Source organism: Theropithecus gelada, chromosome 7b (assembly GCF_003255815.1).
Source record: "Theropithecus gelada isolate Dixy chromosome 7b, Tgel_1.0, whole genome shotgun sequence".
In the NCBI taxonomy this organism is placed as follows: domain Eukaryota; kingdom Metazoa; phylum Chordata; class Mammalia; order Primates; family Cercopithecidae; genus Theropithecus; species Theropithecus gelada.
Genome location: NC_037675.1, coordinates 54236876 through 54258758, shown reverse-complemented (window position 1 = coordinate 54258758; position 21883 = coordinate 54236876). Strand labels below are relative to the sequence as shown.

Genomic DNA, 21883 nt, shown 5'->3' with positions numbered 1-21883 from the left:
GTTGTAAACAGGTTCCAAACCAACCTTTCAGATTCTAGTCCCTAGCTCTTTCAAACCATCATGCATGTTTTTACCAGATTAATCTTACTTGAACATTGCTTTCATAATATTACTACCACACATCAACTTTTTTTTTTTTTTTTTTTTTTGAGATAGAGTCTTGCTCTGTTACCCAGGCTGGAGTGCAGTGGCACGATCTTGGCTCACTGCAACCTCCGCCTCCCGGGTTCAAGGGATTTTCCTGCCTCAGCCTCCCCAGTGGCTGGGATTACAGGTGCACACCACCACGCCAGGCTAATTTTTGTATATTTCGTAGAGACGGGGTTTCACCATGTTGGCCAGGTTGGTCTCGAACTCCTGACCTCGTGATCCACCCGCCTCAGCCTCCCAAAGTGCTAGGATTGCATGAGCCATTGTGCCTGGCCCACAAACCAATTTTTAAATGGCTCCTCTTTTTTTTTTTTTTTAAACCTCAGAGTCTAAACTTCTGTCCTTCCTGGTCTGGTTTCACTCTGTGCTCACCAATCCCGAGCATCTCCTTGGCATTTATTCCTTTCTTCTCCTGGCTGGTGAGCATTCCATACTCACTTCTGATAGGCCTACTCCATCTACTCCTTTGCTTAGCTTTATCGTCTCCAGAAAACGTATCATGACTTCGTTAATCAGCTTCTTACAGAGTCTAGACTATCACAGTCCTCAAAATGGATCTGTACTTCACAATGTAGCCTTTTATTTTTGCTCCCTTTTCTCCCTTCTGATTTCTTTATTACTTTATTATTATATAATTCACATACCATAAAATTCAACATTTTCAAGGATATATGTCAGTAGTTTATAGCAGCAGTCCCCAACCATTTTGGCATCAGGGACCGTTTCGTAGATGATGACAATTTTTCCACAGACTGAGGTGCAGCAGGGTGGGGTGGGGGGATGATTAAGGGATGAAACTGTTCCATCTCAGATCATCAGGCATTAGATTCTCATAACAAGCGTGCAATCTAGATCCCTTGCATGTGCTGTTCACAATAGGGTGTGCGCACCTATAAGAATCTAATGCTGCTGCTGATCTGACAGGAGGTGGAGCTCAGGCAGTAATGTTCATTCACCCGCCATTCCCCTCCTGCTATGCGGCCCAGTTCCTAACAGGCCACATACTGCTACCGGTCTGTGGCCCAGGAGTTGGGGACCCCAGGTTTATAGTATATTCATAGAGTTGTGCAAACATCACCACTATCTAATTTCAGATCATTTTTATCACCCTCAAAATAAACATTGCACCTATTAGTAGTACTTCCCATTCTTTCCTCACCACCCTCCCCACTGCCCCCAGTTCCCAAGAACACTAATCTACTTTCTATCTCTATTGTTTTGCCTATTCTGGATATTTCACATAAGTGGAATCATACAATACCTAACTTTGTGTCTGGTATCATTCACTTGGCACGATTTCAAGTTTATCCATTTTGTGGCATGTATTGGTACTGATTGTTCTTAGGCTGAACAATCTTTCTTTCTTTCTTTATTTTCTTTTTTTCTTTTCCAGACAAAGTTTAACTCTTGTTGCCCAGGCTGGAGTGCAGTGGCGCGATCTCAGCTCACTGCAACCTCCACCTCCTGGGTTCAAGGGATTCTCCTGTCTCAGCCTCCCGAGTAGCTGGGATTACAGATATGTGCTGCCACGCCCATCTAATTTTTGTATTTTCAGTAGAGACGGGGTTTCACCATGTTGGTCAGGCTGGTCTCCAACTCCTGACCTCAGGTGATCTGCCCACCTGGGCCTCCCAAAGTGCTGGGATTACAAGTGTGAGCCACCATGCCCGGCCAGACAATGTATATTTCATTGTATAAATATACCACATTTTGTTTATCCATTCATTACTTGAAAGACGTTTGGGCTGTTTTCATCCTTTAGACATTATGAATATTCATGTATGTTCAAGTTTTTATGTGGTCATATGTTTTCACTTCTCTTGCGTATATACCTAACAGTAGAACTGGTGGGTTATGTGATGTCTTAATTTATTTGTGCTGCTACAACAAAGTACCACAAACTGGGTAGCTTATAAACAATAGAAATCTGCTTCCCACACTTCTAGAGGCTGGAAAGTCCAAGATCAAGAGGCCAGCAGATTTGTGTCTGGTGAGGGCTGCTTTCTAGTTCATAGCTGGCACCTTCTCGCTGTGTCCTTACATGGTGGAAGGGGCGAACAAGCTCCTTTAGGCCTCTTTTGTAAGTGTGCTACTCCCTTATTAAGGGGATTAATGATCTAATCAAGTCTCCACCTCTTTATTTTTAATTAAAAATTTGTTAAAGTTTATTTTTAGAGACAAATAAAAAGAACAAAAAAAAATTTTTTTAATTCGTTTTTAGGGCCTCACTCTGTCACTTAGGCTGGAGTGCAGTGGCATGATCACTGCTCAATGCAGCCTCAAACTCCTGGGCTTGGCTAGGCGCAATGGCTCATGCCTGCAATCCCAGCACTCTGAGAGGCTGAGGAAGGCAGGTCACTTGAGGTCAGGAGTTCAAGACCAGCCGGGCAACACGGTGAAGCCCTTTCTTTACTAAAAATACAAAAATTATCCAGACATGGTGGCATGTGCCTGTAGTCTCAGCTACTTGGGAGGCTGAGGTGGGAGAATCACTTGAGCCCAGGAGGTGGAGGCTGCAGTGAGCCAAGATCATGCCACTGCACTCCAGTCCAGGTGACAGAGTGAGACCTTGTCTTGAAAAGAAAAAAAAAGAAAAAAAAATCCTGGGCTCCAGCAATCCTCCCACCTCAGCCTCCTGAGTAGCTGGGACTACAGGTGTCCACCTCGATGCCCAGATAATTTTTTTTACTTTTATTTTTGCAAAGACATGATCTCACCATTTTTCCCAGGCTAGTCTCAAATGTCTGGGCTCAAGTGATCCTCCCACCTAGGCCTCCCAAAGTGCTGAGGTTATAGGCATGAGCCACTGTGCCAGGCCTTCCCCATCTCTTAATATCATCACATTGGGGGTTTAGATTTCAACATATGAATTTCAGGAGGACACAAACATTCAGACCATGGTAACTATATATATGCTAACTATATATACTATAACTATATATATGTGGTAACCATATACATGGTAACTCTATGTTTGACTTTTTGAGGAACTGCTGAACTGTTTTTCAAAGCAACTTACCATTTGCTTTTCCATCAGCAACCTATAAAGGTTGCAATTTTTCCACATCCTAACCAACACTTGTTGTTATCATCTTTTTATTATAGTCCTTCTAGTAGGATGTGAAGTGTTATCTCATTGTACCTTAATTTGTATTTCCCTGCTGATAAATGATGTTGAGAATATTCTGTGTGGCCATTTGTGTGTCTTCTTTGGACAACTGTCTATTCATATTCTTTGCCCATTTTTAGTTAGGTTATTTGTCTGGGGTTATTATTGAATTGTAATAGCTCTTTATTTACTTTTTATACAAGTCACTGAAAATATATATGATTTGCAAATATTCTTCCCATTCTATAAGTTGCTTTTTCACATTTTGGTTGCTGTCCTTTAAAACATAACTATTTTAAACTTTGATAAAATCCAATTTAACTATATTTTCCTTTGGTGCTTATGCCTTGATGTCTCATCTAGGAAGCCATTGCTTAATCCAAGGTCATAAAGGTTTAGTCCTATGTTTTCTTCTAGGAATTTTATAGTTTTAGACCTTACATTTAAGCCTACGCTCTATTTTTAGTTAATTTTGGTATATATTGTGTGTGAGTGTCCTTTCTGATGTGTTAAATATAAGCCTCCTGGATTAGATAGATGTTCCCTAAGAATGTGTTATACATTTACATGACTGTCTCAGTGTCCTACACTGTGCTAGACACATAGTTACTGTGTTTGGATGTGTGAACATTTGATATTTTTGTTGAGGTGAGGAATATTTGACAAGGTGTCCTGGTGTTCAAACTTAAGTCAGGGCGGGGGGAAGGTATCCCTGAGCATGGTTTTCTACATAAAACTTTCTGTAACTAGAGCAATAAATGTAAGCAGTACATTTCTTTCCCCTTAAAGATTTCACTGTTATCTCAGAGCCCTTCTTTGGTCTGTGAAAACAGCCATATTCCTGGCAAATCTTCCTTGTTTCTCAGTTTGCCAGTCCTTTTCTTGCTAATTACAGTGACTGCCCATTTCTATAAAAAACGTGGCTTTTGCAACCTCCCTTCCCATTTAGATCACACTCCATACCCCTGAATTTCTACCTCTTTAGTAACGTTATTGGTGTGTGCCATTTTTGGCAATCCCCAAGACAAAGAAAGAATTCTACCCACCTGGTATTTGACAAGAATAATTCATTACATTTCATCTTGCTGGCCTCATGTCACATTTTCAAGTCCCCCCTTACACATTCACACTCATATAAACCCTCTCTTATTTTCTCCTACCCCCATCCTCTCTCCTTCTTTTAAACCCAGTGGTTATATTTTGAATTGACCTTTGAGAAATATAAAGCACAGTGTTAAGTAGGCACAAAGAAAAAGCTAAAGTCAACCTGAGCATTACCAAGCCCGAGGGCTGCATTTGACGGCAGATCTGTGAGGCATCGCTTGGTCTAAATCTAAGTCCAGTGCTTGGTACCTTATTTGGATATTGCTGCTTTCAATGCTTGAGCTGTTCTTCCAAACACTGGCGTACTCAGCTACTTTTCAGTATGATGTAAGTACCACAAGCATTGCATTGTCCTAATGATTCTAGCAGGGGATTTCAGATAAGATTCTATATTTGAATACATTCTAAATCTTAGGTAGAAGTAAATATTTAAGAAATGCACTTGAAAGCCTCACTTGATAAACTGGAAAAAAAAAAATCCCAGTTTCAGAGAGGTGAGGCTGACTCCTCTTTAATCTTCAAAGCAAACGACAGCTTGAAATAGTCAAAAAGAAGGCCTGAAGGGACCAGCTGCACCCATCCTAATCTAATTATTCTTCCACTGGTACTTAACAGAAGGTCCTTGCCTTCCTGTGCATTAATTGCTCAAACAAATACTGCTGACTTTCTAAAGCTAGTAAAGTGTCTTATGAAGCTATACTTAAGCAATTTCAAATGTTAAGAAACAGGGCAGTTATTCACAATATTAAAATTCCCCGCCGCACTCTCTGTCACTAAATGTAGAGAACATGTGTAGAAGTGGATTCAGGAAAGCATGGTAGTTAGAGCAGTCGGTGCTGTGCTGGGGGTTGTTCAGAAAGTAACTCTTACTGGAAAGCGGGAAAATAACTAGAATGTGGAAACCGAGTACAGACACTCTGCAACTTAGGATGAGGTTACATTCTGTAAATTGAAAATATCGTAAGTCAAAAATGCATTTCATATACCTAACCTACCGAACATCACAGCTTAACTTAGCCTATCTTAAATGTACCCAGAACATTTATGTTAGCTTCCAGTTGGGCAAAATGATCCAACATGAAGTCCATGTTATAGTAAAGTGTTCACTATCTCATGTAATTTATTGAATACTGTACTGAATGTGAAAAACAGAATGGTCCTAGGGGTATTCAAAGTACGGTTTCTACTGAATGCATATCACTTTCACACCATCATAAACTCAAAAGATCACAAGTCAGGGACCATCTGTATTAAAAGAGTTTCTAAACCATGACAGTCGGCTTCAACAATTTTGTCTGAAGGAAAGGGAATATTCAGAAAGGGCATAGATATTTTAGGTTCTAGAATGGCATGTTTAGGAAGCCATAATTTTTTTGTAGCTTACTGGAGCATGTGCAAAGGTCATAAGATACAATTCTTAGCTTCATTCCCAGCTCCATTTTAAACCTCTACTCTAAAATAAATAAATAAATCTCTACTCCACCCCTCTAAGTCTCCCAACCCCCACCCACCTTTTTTTTCTTGTTTTGTGCCACTTATAACATATCCTATCTCACAGTTTATGCATCCTTATACATTGCCATAAATCTTTTGGGGGATAAGGTGGGGGAAATAAATAAGTACATTTTTAAAGTGGAGATTTTCCCATTGAGATTTGTTTTTTGTTTTTCTGAGATACAGTGAAACAGAGTTTCACTCTGTCATCCAGGCTGGAGGTCAGTGGTGTGAACACAGCTCACTGCAGCCTCCACCTCCTGGGCTCAAGCAATCCTCCTGCCTCAGCCTCCCAAAGTGCTGGGATTACAGGCATGAGCCACTGTACCTGGCCCCTGAGATTTCTCCACGGAACAGACCCACTGTTTCTTTGACATTTGTGTTGGTTTGACACCAGCATGTTTTCCATTTTCTCTGTGTCAAGCTATTGTGAATTTGTGGACAATGAAAATAATTTGAAGTCTCTGCTCTTAAAGAACTCAAGTTTTATCTGGAAATATTTTAAAAACACCAAAGGAAACCTCTGAAAAATCCTGCCCATAGTTCAGTCAGTAGTTGCTCTATCCAGTGTCTATCATCATGAATGCAATGGCATGTAAAGAGAAACTGAAATGCTGGATGCAATTCTAGATAGTGGTGTAGTTTTCGAGTTTGTAGAAAATAAAGAATAGAAGAAAGAAAAAACTCCCATAATCTCAAGACTCAGAGAACTTCTTAACATTTTGTTGTATTTCCTTACAGTCTTTTTCTCTGAACATTTAACATAATTAAGTTCGTAATTTTATAGCTGCATATCCAGTTCTCCAGTTTTGTGCCCTAACAAGCAATTGCTTATTTTATTAAAAACATTTTACTGTATATTTTCAACACCATAATTTACATAAACTCCCTCATCTCCGGACATTCATATTGCTTCCAAGTGAACTATTTGGAATGTCCATGAGTAGAAATATTGGAGAGTAGACAGATGAGAGACTCAAGGCATCAATTTCTCCACGATAACTAGCTAAAAACACTGTAGTGGTTTCCCCTGGTTTTTTTTTTTTCTGCCAAGCCTTTGGCATCTGACTAGATTTTGCTGCTTTCACTCCTTTCTCAGTTCCACCCCTTTCTTGAGGCCTCTCATCTTGTTTCCCCGTAATGTTTAACGAACAAAAGGTTATCTGCCTAGTGAGTTCCTTTTCTAAGCGTTTGAGACAGTTCGACAAGACGATGAGACTGCGAACTGGAGTCTTTTATCATTAAAAGGTATTTTAATCTGAGCCTTCTTGACATTTATTTTTTGAGTCCGTGAATTTGCTAGCAAGGCAGTTTTCCCCTGGTTTGCTGTTTCCGAAAGGAGTCCCCTCCACAGAGTACAACAGTTAATGGGGGAAGTGGAAACAAAAGCGGGAAGCAGGAGGACCGTTCCCCATCACTAGTCAGTCTTCAACAGGTGAAGTTGTTTGGCTCTTCCTGGTACCTGTAGGCACCGTTCCAGCAGTATTAAAATCCAAGGTGCGGCTGAGGGTGGGGTGGAGCATGTATCTCCATCTAACAGCTTTAATAGACTTGTTAGTTCTAAATTGCGTGTAAAAACACGCAAATAAGTACAAAGAGCTGGAGAAGCTGGGGAAACGGTTTCCGAGTAAAACTGGTGGCACTAAGTTGTGTCTTTCCTTTCCCCTCAAGCAAGAGCATCATCTGTTTGACTGGCATCTGGCTGGAGCGTCCGAAGGGGTTAAGAACGCTTGCAAACTCCTGGGAGTCCAGCAGGAGTTGCTGATGGTGCCGGACATTGCTTGCAAAGCAATTTTTGTGGTTCACCTCCCTCTGGGTTTTCTCATTCTTTTGTTGGACATTCAGGGAGCTGGTTTGGGCATTTACTTTTTAAAGTTTCTCCATCCCGGACTCCTCTCTCCAGCTCCCGGGGTGCGGCACCTCTCACCGCCCTGAGGCTTTTTGTCTCGCTCCAGGCGTGGAGAGGGGGCGGGAGGACTTTGTTCTCCGAAAACGATCTTGCCCTGGGAATTTCCTGGGGCCGTTACTCACAGAGAAGCCCCCTCCCACGGCTGCCAGCGCCGACACAAGCCGCGGGGGCCTCAGTCCAGCCTGAGCTCTGGACGCCCTGCCGGCCACCAGCGCCCCGGGAAAGGCAGCCCTCGCTCCCCCGCTCCCCCTCCTCAGGGCCCGCCGCCTAAAGCCCGGATGTTGGATTCAATCCCTGAGCCGGGTCCTTCATTTCCATAAAAGGGCAGCGCTCAGCTGGGCCGAGATTGCCGCCCCGCCGCGCCCCCAGCCACCCCCGCGCCGCCCCGCCCCGCCCCGGACCCGCAGCCCCCTCCCCCGAGCGCGGCGCCGGGAGGGCGGGGGCAGGGGCGAGGCCGGCCGGACCCGCTCGGGGCGGCTCTGCGGGCGGCGAAGGAGGGAGCCAGCGCGCCCAGCCCAGCCGGGCTCGGACAGAGGGGGCGGGGAGAGGGTGGAGCGCGGGGAGCCAGGCGAGGGGCCGCGACGACGGGACTCCATTAGCCGCTCCGGCCGCAGGCAGCGCTTCGCCCTTCGAGGAGCAGGACGCGGACACCGCCGCCCCGCGAGCCTCCAGCCCCTCGCCTGTTGCCGCGCGAGCCCCGGGCCCGGAGCGCGAGGAGCGCGCGGTGAGGGAGCGGGACCCTGCCGGGACCCGAGGGGGCGCGGCGGGGAGGGGAACAGGGAGTTATCCCGCGCCGTGTCTCGGGGCCGGCCGGCAGGTGAAGCCCGCCGCGGTCCGCTAGGCGAGGACGGTGTGGGGCGGGCGGCGCCAGGGCCGAGGAGCGCTGCGGGGCGAGCGGGGCGCAGGGTCCTCCCGCAGCCCCGGCCGCCGTCACCGCCCTCCCGAGTTCGCGCGGAAAGCCTCGAGTCCTCCACCACCACCCAGCCCGTGGCCGGCGCTGCGAATTCGGTGGGATTCGCCTTCCTTTGGGGGAGTGACGCTTACGAGAGCCATTTCCTCCACGCTCGCAGGAAGGAGCCATGGCTCTGGACGGGATAAGGATGCCAGATGGCTGCTACGCGGACGGGACGTGGGAACTGAGTGTCCATGTGACGGACCTGAACCGCGATGTCACCCTGAGAGTGACTGGCGAGGTGCACATTGGAGGGGTGATGCTTAAGCTGGTAGAGAAACTCGGTGAGTAGCATCCCAGCCGCGTCCAACTAACGATTTCCCAGAATTGGTGGGGGGAGGAAAGAGGCTCACGGCGGGGGAGGGGCCCATTTGAGAAATCTTGGCATCTCGCAAATGCTTTTTAGAAATGTAAAATCTTTAAGTATTTAAGCAGATAGACTTGTTGCCCTTTGCGTCTTACTTTGTTTTGTGACTCTGAATTTTCATATGTAGTGATTCGAACCTCCCAATTATAACCTTAATTGCGTAGTTACGGGGGACGGGGGATGTGTGCCAGGGAACTCGTTAATTCTTAACATTTAGTGACAGAACGATAGAAGAATGAGAAAAGTGTGTTGGGGAGGGTGATATTAGTGTCAGTGGTTATTTCTTCAGCATACCTGAATGTTAGTGACGTTTGGTATAGAGAATGATGCAAAATCCATTTAAGAAAAATTTGTGCTGGAAAATGTGCAACTACTGGCGCCAGTGTGAAGTTTCTGTGGCTGTTCTACGTGGTGGAGTGCATTAAAATGTTCCAGTCATCCACTCTTACAAGGGGTGGGGCAGTACTTGACAAACTTGGTATCCGTAGTCCATGCTCGATGTAAGCCATTTCGAGCGTTGGGTTTTATATTAATAACAAGCCAATGAAAGAACTTTGTGTTAAAAAGCAGACTTTGTTAAGCCAATTTGAGGTTGACAGTATTTGCTTGAGTACAAATATATACTGGACTGATACCCGATTTGAAATAATAAGGTATCTTACAGTATGAAGAGTGTGCAGTACACATTTGGTTTGTGATGAATTAAAGCATTTTCATTTGGAAGAATCAGCTAAATAGATGGTTTGATCATAAGAGAAATGCTCGGAAAACTATCTTCCTGAACTTTAAAGTGCCATTTGTACATAATGCAGTTGTGATAAGGTAATATATGTGTGGCATTGTCTTTTCAGTCTAGAATTTTTTGTTTTAATGAAGGGGGGTTGGGGACTTTCTGGGGGTTTTTTTTTGTCTTTTTTTTTTTTTTTTTTGATACAGCATTCATTTTCAAGCTACACTGGGAAAGTAGAGAAGTGCTTATTTGTCAGGAAATCTAAGGATTATTGTATGTAAAGATACTGAAATAGCACTCTGATGCAGTTTGCAAAATAAGGCAGAATTCATTTGGGTGGACCTGCTTTGTACCCCTTCAGGAAGTTTTATTATTGAAGGACCAAAGAGAAGCTCCTTACAAGGTAGTCTCTTCCTTAAGACTGTGTATTGTTTGTCTCCCTGAGATACAGCTCAGGAAAGAAAATCCTCCCAGGTAGGTAGCCCAGTGAAAATTAGATTTTGCTGTATTGATTAACCATTTAACTGGCAGTTAACTGTATTTTTATCTGATTTGAATAAATCAGTCACTGTTTGCAAAATATTTATGAACCTTTTTTGTCCAGCACTGGTATGAGATTATTTAAGAATGAAAATAGCAAATATTTGGATATTATATTTTGTTTTCAAAGAAAACAAGCATTTGTATTATAGCTTTTCTAATTTATGGTAAATGGACCTTATTAATACATTGGTTTCAATAGGAGATTTTTTTATATTGCAAGAAAAGGAGCTGTTGAAGGTGACTGAGACAACTTGTAGTTCTCGAAAGCCAGGCTGTAGCTAATGAATAAATAATGGTTTCTATATTTATTTTGCATTGCTTAGGACTGTTTATTATAGAATTACAGTAATAAATAGAAATACAGAGAATATGCAGACAGAAATGATGTTAAGTGACTATAATCTTAATCCTTTAATGCTGATGCATTTTTAATTTTTTATGCAGAGAAAAGAAGCCTAACAAGATAGGAAATGCTGTGCATATGGAAACCTTACATCTTTTTTGAACTGAACTAATACTGATTCCTCTTGTATTTTGAATTCCAAATAGAAAGTGCCTCTGACTTTCCTGTTTGGTAAATGTAGAGCTAAGTGATGCCCCTGGTTTTTAGGATTAGATACTTTGAATGGTAAGCTATTTTGTTGTCTGTCAGCAAGTAAATAGAGGAGAGATTCGTTAGGGCAACGTTTAAAACATCCAGAAATCAGTCTAGTCAAATTAGAAAAGAACTTTGTAATTTTTCAGAGTTGCCTAAAACTGGAATGACCTGCCTTCTGAAGCCCTGACTTAGGTCACTGAAGGTATTAAAGGGCAGACTGGATGACTGACTTGCCAACAGTGGCTAGAGAGGATCAAAGCAGCTTGCAGAGTCTAGATAAAAGGTGGAGATGGTGGTAGGGATGGGATGGTACAGAGTCTGTTATCTCAGGTTTGCAGAGCAATGATGGACAATTAGCAGACTCAGGCTACTGTGGCCTTGAAGCAGTTATGAACAGAAGGCACCAGAGCATTCACTTATATTTTCAAACTCCAGACTCTCCGATATCCTTTTTAATCTCTTGGAGGGTATATGAATACCAAAAGCATTATATTAAGGTGATTTTCCCAGATAACTTTCAGTAGTGGCAATTATTTCCCTGAAGTCAGTAGATCTCAGGATGACCTATTCCCTCAACATTGTATTAAAATTGTGTGTATGCACATGTGGAAGTTTCTAGGAAGAGGCTTCTTCACTTTAATTTCTCAAAGAGGTCTGTAACAAAAATAAGTCATGATACAATTTTATGGTTTGGCCCTTGCATGTCAGGTTCATCTTGAAGCTAGTGTTCATCCCAGAGTGAGGCATTTTAATTAAGCAAGACATAAATGTAAATAATGCTTCCTTAGTATATGTCAGCAATATGTTTGTATTTAGACTTTTATTATAAATAACGTGGACACTTAAGGCCATTAAAACACAATTTTTAGAATTTTGACTTTAATTCAAATATCTGAAAGATCTCATTTATTTATTTATTTTTTATTTTTTAACCTTTTGAGATGGGAGTCTCACTCTGTCTCCCAGACTGGATTGCAGGCTCACGATCCTGGCTCACTGCAAGCTCCGCCTTCCGGGTTCATGCCATTCTCCTGCCTCAGCCTCCTGAGTAACTGGTATTACAGGCGCCTGCCACCATGCCCGGCTAATTTTTGTATTTTTAGTAGAGACGGAGTTTCACTGTGTTAACCAGGATGGTCTTGATCTCCTGACCTCATGATCCGCCTGCCTTGGCCTCCCAAAGTATTGGGATTACAGACGTGAGCCACCATGCCCGGCCGTGGTCTCTTTTAAATCTTAATATAAAACACATTTGTCATTCGCTATTAATCTTTTAAAAGAAAGCAAAAGCATATGCCATGAAGTGGGCTTTAGGGAATTATATCCTAATGTGACAAAGTTTTTGCATTTGCGACTCAGTCTAGGCTGATACTTCATAATTGATCCCCTCAGTGTTTATACTTCATCCAGAAAGTGAAAAACACCCTTTTATTTTTTTAAAATCCAGTTTAGGCCGGGTATGGTGGCTCACGCCTGTAATCCCAGCACTTAGGGAGGCCGAGGCGGGCGGATCAGAAGGTTAGGAACTCGAGACCAACTTGGCCAATATGGTGAAACTCTCTCTCTACTAAAAATACAAAAATTAGCCAGGCGTGGTGATGGGCACCTGTAGTCCCAGCTACTCAGGAGGCTGAGACAGGAGAATCGTTTGAACCCAGGAGGCGGAGGTTGTAATGAGCTGAGCTAACACCACTGCACGCCAGCCTGGCGGACTCGAAATAGCAAGTAGATCTGTTCACTGAGTTTTAGTATCACTTTTTAAAATGTCTTTTTAAAACTTACGTATACAATTAAATTTCCACCTTTCTGTAAAAATTCATTTTAAATGGAGAATAAGGAATTTATTATAATTTGGAGTTCACTGAATGGAAATCTCCAGCCACCAGCTCTGTGAGCAGAGAGGAAAAAATAGGTGATCTCTAAGTTTCCTCTAGCTCTGATTCTATGAGTAGGGAGAATGTAGCAGTTGGGTTAGATCAAGTCACATAATCTACAGGGGAAAAAATGCAAATTGGAGGACTCAGGAGCAACTAAAAAGAAACATATGAAGTTGCTTTAGAAAAATTGAGAATTAGGCCTGGAGTGGTGGCTCACGCCTGAAATACTAGCACTTTGGGAGGCTGAGGTGGGTGGATCACCTGAGGTCGAAGTTCGAGACCAGCCTGGCCAATATGGTGAAACCCTGTCTCTACTAAAATTACAAAAAATTAGCCAGGCGTGGTAGCAGGTGCCTGTAATCCCAGCTACTCAGGCTGAGCCAGGAGAATCACTTGAACCCGGGTGGCAGAGGTTGCAATGAGCTGAGATCATGCCACTGCACTCCAGCCTGGGCTACAAGAGTGAGACTCTGTCCCACCCGCCCCCAACCTGCCAAAAAAAAAAAAAGAAAGAAAAATTGAGGATTGGCTGGGCACAATAACTTACGCCTGTAATCCTAGCACTTTGGGAGGCCGAGGCCCAGGAGTTTGCTTAAGCTAGGAGTTTGAGACCAGCCAGGCAACATGGTGAAATCCCATCTCTACAGAAAAACAGAAAATACAAAAATTAGCCAGGCATGATGGTGTGCACCTGTAGTCCCAGCTACTGTGGAGGCTGAGCCAGGAGGATTGCCTGAGCCTGGGAGTTTGTGGCTGCAGTGAGCCATGATTGCACCCCTGCACTCCATGCCTGGGCAACAGAGCAAGACTCTGTCTCCAAAAAAAAAGAAAAAGAAAATTTGAGGATTATGTTTCTGAATGTGGCCTTTAGAAAGAAGTCCTTGCTTTAAAAGTGTGTCATGTTCTTGCTATATAATAATGAAGAAAGTTCATTTATGTTGGAGTTGCATGTTAGGATCAAGTTAGATTGTGAAGTTAGCACATGTGACCAAAAAAAGAAATATATTTTAATAAAGTTACCACTAAAACTCCCTTAAAGTGATCGTTGCATCTCACAGAAGTGGAAAATAGCTAGTTTTTCCTCTAGGAACTCCAAAAATGAGTTTCATTAGTTGAGCACCAGATGAAGAAGCTGGCTTACATTACGGGCTTCATTACACAAAAAAAATACTTTAAACACTAGGATTAGAGCTTGGCAAGATGCACACTGGGAAAGAGGTATATGTAACTAGACAGCTCCCTTATATCCTGGTTTAATGCTCCCTGGGGAAGGTGTGTGCTTATTTGGTGGAATGGTGCCTATGCAGTTGAAATCCTCAGTGTTTCCCCTTGAGGGCTCACAATTGAATTCATGGAAATTAATGCCTACATGATGCAACCTCATTGCATTCATAGTGAAATATATTAAGATTATAAGATAATTTTTTAAATCTTTGGGGCGGAGGAAACAATGTTAAAATCTTACAAGTGAATTAAGTTTTGGTTAAATCTGATAGTAAGTTTACTCAGTGTTTAAAACACTGTTCATGATCCATAGGAAGTGAATTAAATTGTATCTGTTTCTTAGCAAATTTTAAGCTCTTTAAAAGTGGAGGATAGTACTCAAATTTTACTATAATCCTGTGGCAGCTAATAAAGTATGAGCTATTCCTTAGAGTATGTGCTATTTGCTGCCTTTTGTTTTTGTTTTGCTGCTATGTTTTATACCCAGTTTTTTAAAGTAAAAAAAGTACTGTTTGTTTCCAACTAGAGTTAACTTATTTATAGAGATGCTAAAAATATGTTTATTCGATTACTTATAAAAGGCCTTGTTGGAAATGTCTAATCGCTATTGAAGAGAATGGAAAGAAAATATTTAAAATTTTACCTGTTATCTTTGGCTCTTAATTTTTAAAAATTTCAAACATCTAAGTTCAAGAGTAATTCAGTGAACACTGTAATCTTCATCTAGACACCAGTTAGTATTTTGCCATTTGAATTCTTTATACAGACATATACATGTTGGGGAGCAGCTGAATGTAGTTTCAGAGTTATAACCTTTGATTCCTAAATACTTAAATATGTATCACCTAAGAACAAGGCACTTCTCTTGCATAATTACAGTATAGTGATCACATTCAGGAAATTTAACATTGATTCAATACTGTCATCTGATACGCATCCATTTTCAAATTTTGCCAGTTGTCCCAATAATGGCCTTTGTTTTTTTCCATCTAGAATCTCATTTCACATTTAGTTGAAAGGGCTTCTTAATCTCCTTTGATATACAGAACAGCCACCAAGTGTGGAACTACAGGGGAGTATATAATAAATGCCTTATTGATATTACATTAAGATAGACGTAAAATGATAGTGTCTGTTTGTAAACTTTATGGCCACCCTGTAGAACAGTTCCTCAGCCTTGGTCTTTAAAGACATTGTTTAACCTTTTTAAAATAAGGTTCTTAGTATCAGTGCAAATTTCACTTCAGAGTGATTTTTTTTTTCTTTTGAGATAAGAGTTTTGCTCTGTCACCCAGGCTGGAGTGCAGTGGCACGATTTCAGCCCACTGCAACCTCCGCCTCCCAAGTTCAAGTGATTCTCCTGCCTCAGCTTTCCAAGTAGCTGGGATTACAGACATCTGCCACCACGCTAATTTTTGTATTTTTAGTAGAGATGGGATTTCACTGTGTTGGCAAGGCTGGTCTTGAACTCCTGACCTCAGATGATCCACCCACCTCGGCCTCCCAAAGTGCTGGAATTACAGGCATCAGCCACCACGCCTGGCCAAGAGTGATATTTTTGTAATTTCTTTTTCACATAGTTTATTTTTAAAATTTAGTTTACTTCTTAGCTTACTATTAAATAAACTGTTAATAATAGTTTTAGACATCATTGGATGTAGATTTCCCATAATGTCAGCTCTTCTCAGACTGTAGTGGTTGCTAATGGAGGCACAGATTATTAAAAAATAACAGGTTGCCTAGTGTGTTGGAAGATCTGGATTTAACTTCTGGCTCTGTCTGCTACTTTACTGGTTTGTATGACCCTTGGACAATGAATCCAACCTGAGTGGGTTTTGACTTCTATAAAATACAAACAGAAAAAGGTTTTCTCATAGGTTTTGGTGAGAATTACGTGAGATAATATATATATATTGATACTACATATATATACTTTATATAAACTATTTGTGTTATACAAATGAGAGTGGCCACTTTCTCTGTGGCATTGAGTCTCTGAGTATATGAAAGTAGGAAGGAAAAAAAGGAAAAGTAGGTTAAAATATAATCTAGTATATTTAGTAAGTTCCAGCTTTGCTAGTGGGGAATTGCACTCCTCAAAAAAAGCTTAGTTCGCGATTGCTTTCTGTTCCCACCCTCTAAACAACAAGAAAAAACAGCTATCGTTTTGCTTTCCCGCCAACTTCCAAACACACACCTGCCTCTGCAGTGTAACAGAGAACTGTTTAAGTACCATTTTTGTAAGATTTCTGAAATGCAGTGGACCAATAAGTGGATGATGGTATTCCAGGGATTTGAAAAATTTAAAACCACGAAAGCGTCAGTAGTATATTAATTCTCTATTTCATATATTCTATAAGAGCAGTGTTTTTAGTTCATTTATAGCAAGGGCACATGAAAACATTGGGCCTGTTTAGAAACTAATGAAAGTAGTTTCAGAAAAAAGCTGATGTATGCAGTATTTCTATTTAAATAATTATTTTACTGAAAAATTAATGCTTATGCCATGGAACATTTAAAAATGGGATATATGCCCAGTGAGAGGTAAACAGATACATCTGAAACTATATTTTTAAATAATTCTTTTATTTCGTAATTAAGAAGTGTGACTTCTGCACTTGGATTTGTGATTACAAATTCATATTCGTTATGAATATGGCATTACAAATATGTATATGTATATGAATATGACGTTACAAAATGTAATTATATTTGTTACAAATATAATTTGTTATAATTCATTCTTTAACAGATTACTTGCATAATTATTATATAATTGTTTTTCCTGTTAATTTTTTTTCTTAATGTCAGGCTTATTGAGGTCTGATTGACATATAGTAAAATTTATCCTTCTTAGTATAATATTCTGAGTTTTGACATGTAAAAGTACCACAGTCAAGATAGAAAACTTTTACAGTACTCCCAAAAGTTCCCTTGTGTTCTTTGTAATCATCTCATCTCCTCAAACCCAGATCCTAAAAACCACCGATAATTTGCCTTTTCTAGAATGGCCTGTAAATGGAACCATTCAGTATCTGTCTAGCTCTTTGAATCTGTTTTCTTTCACTTAGCATAATACATGTTAGCTTCGTTCATGTGTTTGTATCAATAGTTTTTTATTGCTGAGTAGCAGTCCATTGAATGGATGTATTTCACATTTTATCCATTTAGCAATTGAAGGGCATTTGAGTTACTTCCAGTTTGGGGAGATTATGAATAAGGCTGCTATAAACATCTGTTTGAATGCATATTTTCATTTTTCTGGGGTAACTACCTAGGCGTGGGATTGCTGGGTAGTATAGTAAGGATATGCTTAATGTTAGAAGAAACTGCCAAACTTTTCCATAGTGGCCATGTCACTTTACCTTTAAATTTAATATTCCATAAATTTAATATTCTGGTTAAACAAATACCTTCACTTTACCTTCCTGTCAGTATTGTATGAGAGTTCCAGTTGCTCTCAGGTCTCCCCTGCCCTTGTTACTGTCAGAATTTAGTGTGGTTTGTTTTAATTTTAGCCATTCTAATAAGTAAGTAGTGCTATCTCATTGTGATTTTAATTTGCATTTCCCTAATGACTAACCTACTGGCTAAGTCGGTTTTTCAATTTCTAGAATCTCAGTATAGATAACACAGAGTAAACTATCCTTTAAGTTTGTTCCCGTGTCTTTGGAATGTGTAATGTGTTAGGATTCTTTGAAAATGGTTCTTCAAATGTGATAACTCTAAACTAAAAGATACATAAACAGTATCTAAAGATATCTAAATGTCTTTAAATATAAGATATCTACAGCCATACTCTTGTGGATTAAAGGGTCAGTATACAAATCCTGGTCTATTTCCCTTTGAGAATATTACAAATAATTGTTCATAGTAACTCACCTAGGGTTACACAGTAGAACGTTTTGAACGTTAATTGAAAGTGATGTCTTATGGTATTTTCTCTCAACTTCATTAATTCTGCTTGGAAGTGAATTCGTGTATTTGAGAAAAAGAGATAAGCAGTCAATGATTACAATTTGAAGTTTACGTTTTGATTTCCTTCCATGATTCAGGTTTCAGACTCAGTTATCTGTCATTTAGATACATAAGGACCAGCCAGTGTCAGTGCAGTCAGAAAGGTCCTTGGGGTGACCTTTCTACACATATCAAGGTTTTTGGACTGATAACCTCCAGCCCAGAGAAGGTGACATCTACTTTAGAATCGGAAGGGAGTCTTTTCTCAGATATTTAACTGTCTTATTTTTTACATCATGTTGTAACTAAAAAATACATTAGGTATTTTAAAAATCAATTGTAATTTCAAAGCATCAGTGTAATGATGTTTTTGATATCTTTTTCTTAATGGAACACTCAGGGTTATGAATAAAACACCAGTAAAGTGCTAGCATTATTGATTGTAGATGAAGTTGTCTACTGGATAAGTGCTTCCCAGCTTAGTGTTCCTTAATGTAGTTCCTGGGTTCAGATCTAAGAATTTTATAACCTTTGAAATTAAAAATAACTTGAAAAAAGCAAGTGATTCCTGTATAATTTTAAAAGTCTTATAAAGTCTTATGCAAGGTGGCAGTGACTTCTGTTGCCAAGATGGAATGCCCTTGTTACAGAGCATAGACTGAGAGGCAGCCCTCCCTGTCAGAATCCTGACTTGACCATATACTAGCTGTGTGACCTTGGGCTGTGTGACCTGTCTGTGTCTCCGGTTCCTCATCTGGAAAATGGGGATAATAGTATATTTGGATTATTATAAGGATTATGTTAATACACATGAAGTGTTTAGCTTTTGTAAATGTAGCTATGATGATGACGATTACAGTCCCAGCTCTTTTACTGTTTGTAGATTTTCTCCTTATACTGAGCCAGATAAATAACAGCATTTTATAAAAGATTGAGAATGTATCTTTTAAAAGGAAGCCATATAGCTCTTTTTTTTTTTTTTTTTGAGACTAGAGTCTCACTCTGTCATCCAGGCTGGAGTGCGGTGGTGCAATCTCAGCTCACTGCAACCTTCACTTCCCAGGTTCAAGCGATTCTAGTGCCTCAGCCTCCCGAGTAGCTGGGATTACAGGCACACACCACCACACCCTGCTAATTGTTGTATTATTATTTTTTTTTAGTAGAGATGGGGTTTCACCGTGTTGGCCAGGCTGATCTTGAACACCCACCTCTGCCTCCCTAAATGCTGGGACTACAGGCGTGAGCCACCATGCCTAGCCGGAAGCCAAATAGTTCTGACTTATTCTCTACCATGTTAGAAATTGATTTTAAGTTTATTGTGCCACTTTGCGTCATTATTAGTAATACTATAAAGAATTAAGTATGAAGATCATCTAGAAGCAGATGTTATTCTTCCACATACACGAAATTACAGACTCACTATGCTAAGATAGGGAGTGTTTCCATAACTTCAATATTCTGGTTAGACAAATACCTTCTTTAAAAGGTGAATTTTATAGCACTTAGGGCGGCCGAGGTGGGTAGATCACTTGAGGCCAGAGTTTAAGACCAGCCCAACCAACATGGCAAAACCCTGTCTCTACTAAAAATACAAAAATTAGCCGGGCATGGTGGTTCATGCCTATAGTCTCAGCTACTCGGGAGGCTGAGGCAAGAGAATCGCTTGAACCTGGGAGGTAGAGGTTGCAGTGAGCGGAGATCGCACCACTGCACTCCAGCCTGGGCGACAGAGTGAGACTCTGTCTCAAAAATAAATAAATAAATAAGTGAACTTTGTTAGTGGCTAACAACTTACTGTAAGATGTGGCCAACTTATTAGTTACATATGACCTTGGGCAAGTTATTTTAACTTCTGATTATTTAATCTCACTTAGCTGTAGTTTATTTGTTGGGGGGGGCTAATGTATTGACTAAATATGGTATTTAAAGGATTAACAATTCCTGATAATTAGTAGAATGACTGTACTAAGAGCTCAATAAAATGTAATCTCCAGTTATCCTTCAAATACTATGTAAACTTAAAATATAAATTTCAACTGTGGTTTTCAGTATTCTACTTGTTTTCATTTTATTTATGTAGTAGTTAACCATAAACCCCTTCTTATTTAATCTCTTGTTGAAACCATTTTAACAGTTTTTCTTGCCTTTGTAAATTCTGTTTAATGGTTGTGAAGTGTCTGAATACATTCCTTGAAGTCCGACTGTCTGGATTTAAATACTAGCTTCACTACTTACAAGCTTTGTGACACTGTGCCAAGTTATTTAACATCTTTGTGACTTAGTTTCCTTATAAGCAAAATGGGGTTGTAATCTTACCACTTAGGGTTGTTGTAAGGATTAAATGCATATACATGTGTAAAGCACTTAGAGCAGTTCTCGGCACATAGTAAGTAGTAGTTAGACTAATAATTGTTTTATTGAGGATCCTTTTGGAGTTTGACCAGTAAATTTGTTGAGGATCCTCAATGAGTTTAGGCAGTAATTCCTTAAAGAACTTAAAATAGCAAAGAAGGGCCTTAGGTGAGAGAGGACATTGATATGTAAACATTCCTGCATAGAGATAAATCTATATACTCATGCTCTGTTTTTGGTAGGTTATAGAGGTATATAGCATGAGACGTGTGTAGGAATGTGAGAAACATAAACTGGACTGTAGTAGCAGCAGCAAACATTTATGGATAGCCAACTATTATATAGCGAGGCATAGTCTTGGCTCTCAATATGAGCAGCTTGCTAGTAACAAAGTGAAAAAAGAAAATTACTTTAAGTCGATGATCTGATTGAGAAGTGCCAAATAAGTAGCCCTTGAATACAGGAAGACAGAGATTTAGAGTCATAAGTAATAATCGGCCTTATTTAAGGGGAGATAGAGTGGATAGTTAGGAAGAAAGGCATTCCAGGTTGGGGATTGCAGTGTTTATGGTGTATTTTAGACTAGCTTAGAGAAATAGAAGAAAAGCTTATAGGGAAGAAAGACATAGTTAACTGTGAAATGATACTCTATTATTCCTTAACTTACCCAGTTAATATTTTTAAATGAGAGCCTACTGAATGCCAGAGACTCTACTACAAACTAGTATGAACAAAATTAACTCATTCCTTACCCTCATTCTACTTGCAGTCTTAAGGTAAAGACAGTCTTTATTATTATTATTATTTTTTTTTTTTAAAAAACAGAGTCTTGCTTTGTTGCCCAGGTTAGAGTGCAGTGGCACGATCTAAGCTCACTGCACCCTCCATCTCCAGGGTTCAAGCAATTCTCGTGCCTCAGCCTCCCGAGTAGCTGGGATTACAGGCATGTACCACCATGCCTGGCTAATTTTTTTGTATTTCTTTTTTTAGTAGAGTCGGGGTTTCACCATGTTGACCAGGCTGGTCTCCAACTCCTGACCTCAGGTGATCCGCCCACCTCAGCCTCATAAAGTGTTGGATTACAGGCATGAGCCACCGCTCTTGACCTAAAGACAATCCTTAAATAGTAATTACTATAATGTAGTGAGTAGTATGGTGATTGAAATACTTACAGGATTCTGTACTGGAGAACTGGCACCAAGCATATAGGATAGTATTTGTGGAGGGAAATGACTTTTAAGCTGAGACCTGAGAGTAGGAATTACCTAGGTGAAAAATGGGGAAATGTGGTTAAGGGATAGGATGACAGAACAACAGGCTGGGGAGAGGATGAGAATTCCCAGCATGGGAAGTTGGGGAAGGGAGGTTGGCCAGTTGAACTGAAAGAAGTCTAGTGATGATGGGGGAGCAATCCTAGGGAACCAGTGGCTTGACATGAGGCTTAAGAAGAAATAATGCTAAAGTGCTTTCTGAACCAGGTTTAAAAGATTTAGCATTATCCCCAGAGCTGTGAGATG

At 40.5% G+C, this 21883-nt stretch overlaps 1 protein-coding gene across 4 annotated transcripts in view; it reads left to right on the top strand.

The window, feature by feature from the left end:
- The first annotated feature begins 8268 nt into the window (after nucleotides 1–8268).
- Nucleotides 8269–21883, top strand: part of FERMT2 (fermitin family member 2) — a 96274-nt gene continuing 82659 nt past the window's right edge. The window contains exons 1-2 of one of the 4 annotated variants that reach the window (XM_025392207.1): nucleotides 8269–8490; nucleotides 8837–9002. In XM_025392207.1, the coding sequence (XP_025247992.1) occupies nucleotides 8846–9002 (157 nt within the window). In that variant the 5' untranslated portion in view covers nucleotides 8269–8490; nucleotides 8837–8845. Of the gene's footprint in view, nucleotides 8584–8836; nucleotides 9003–21883 lie in introns of all 4 variants that reach the window. The other 3 variants (XM_025392209.1, XM_025392210.1, XM_025392208.1) reach the window with 3 other exon arrangements.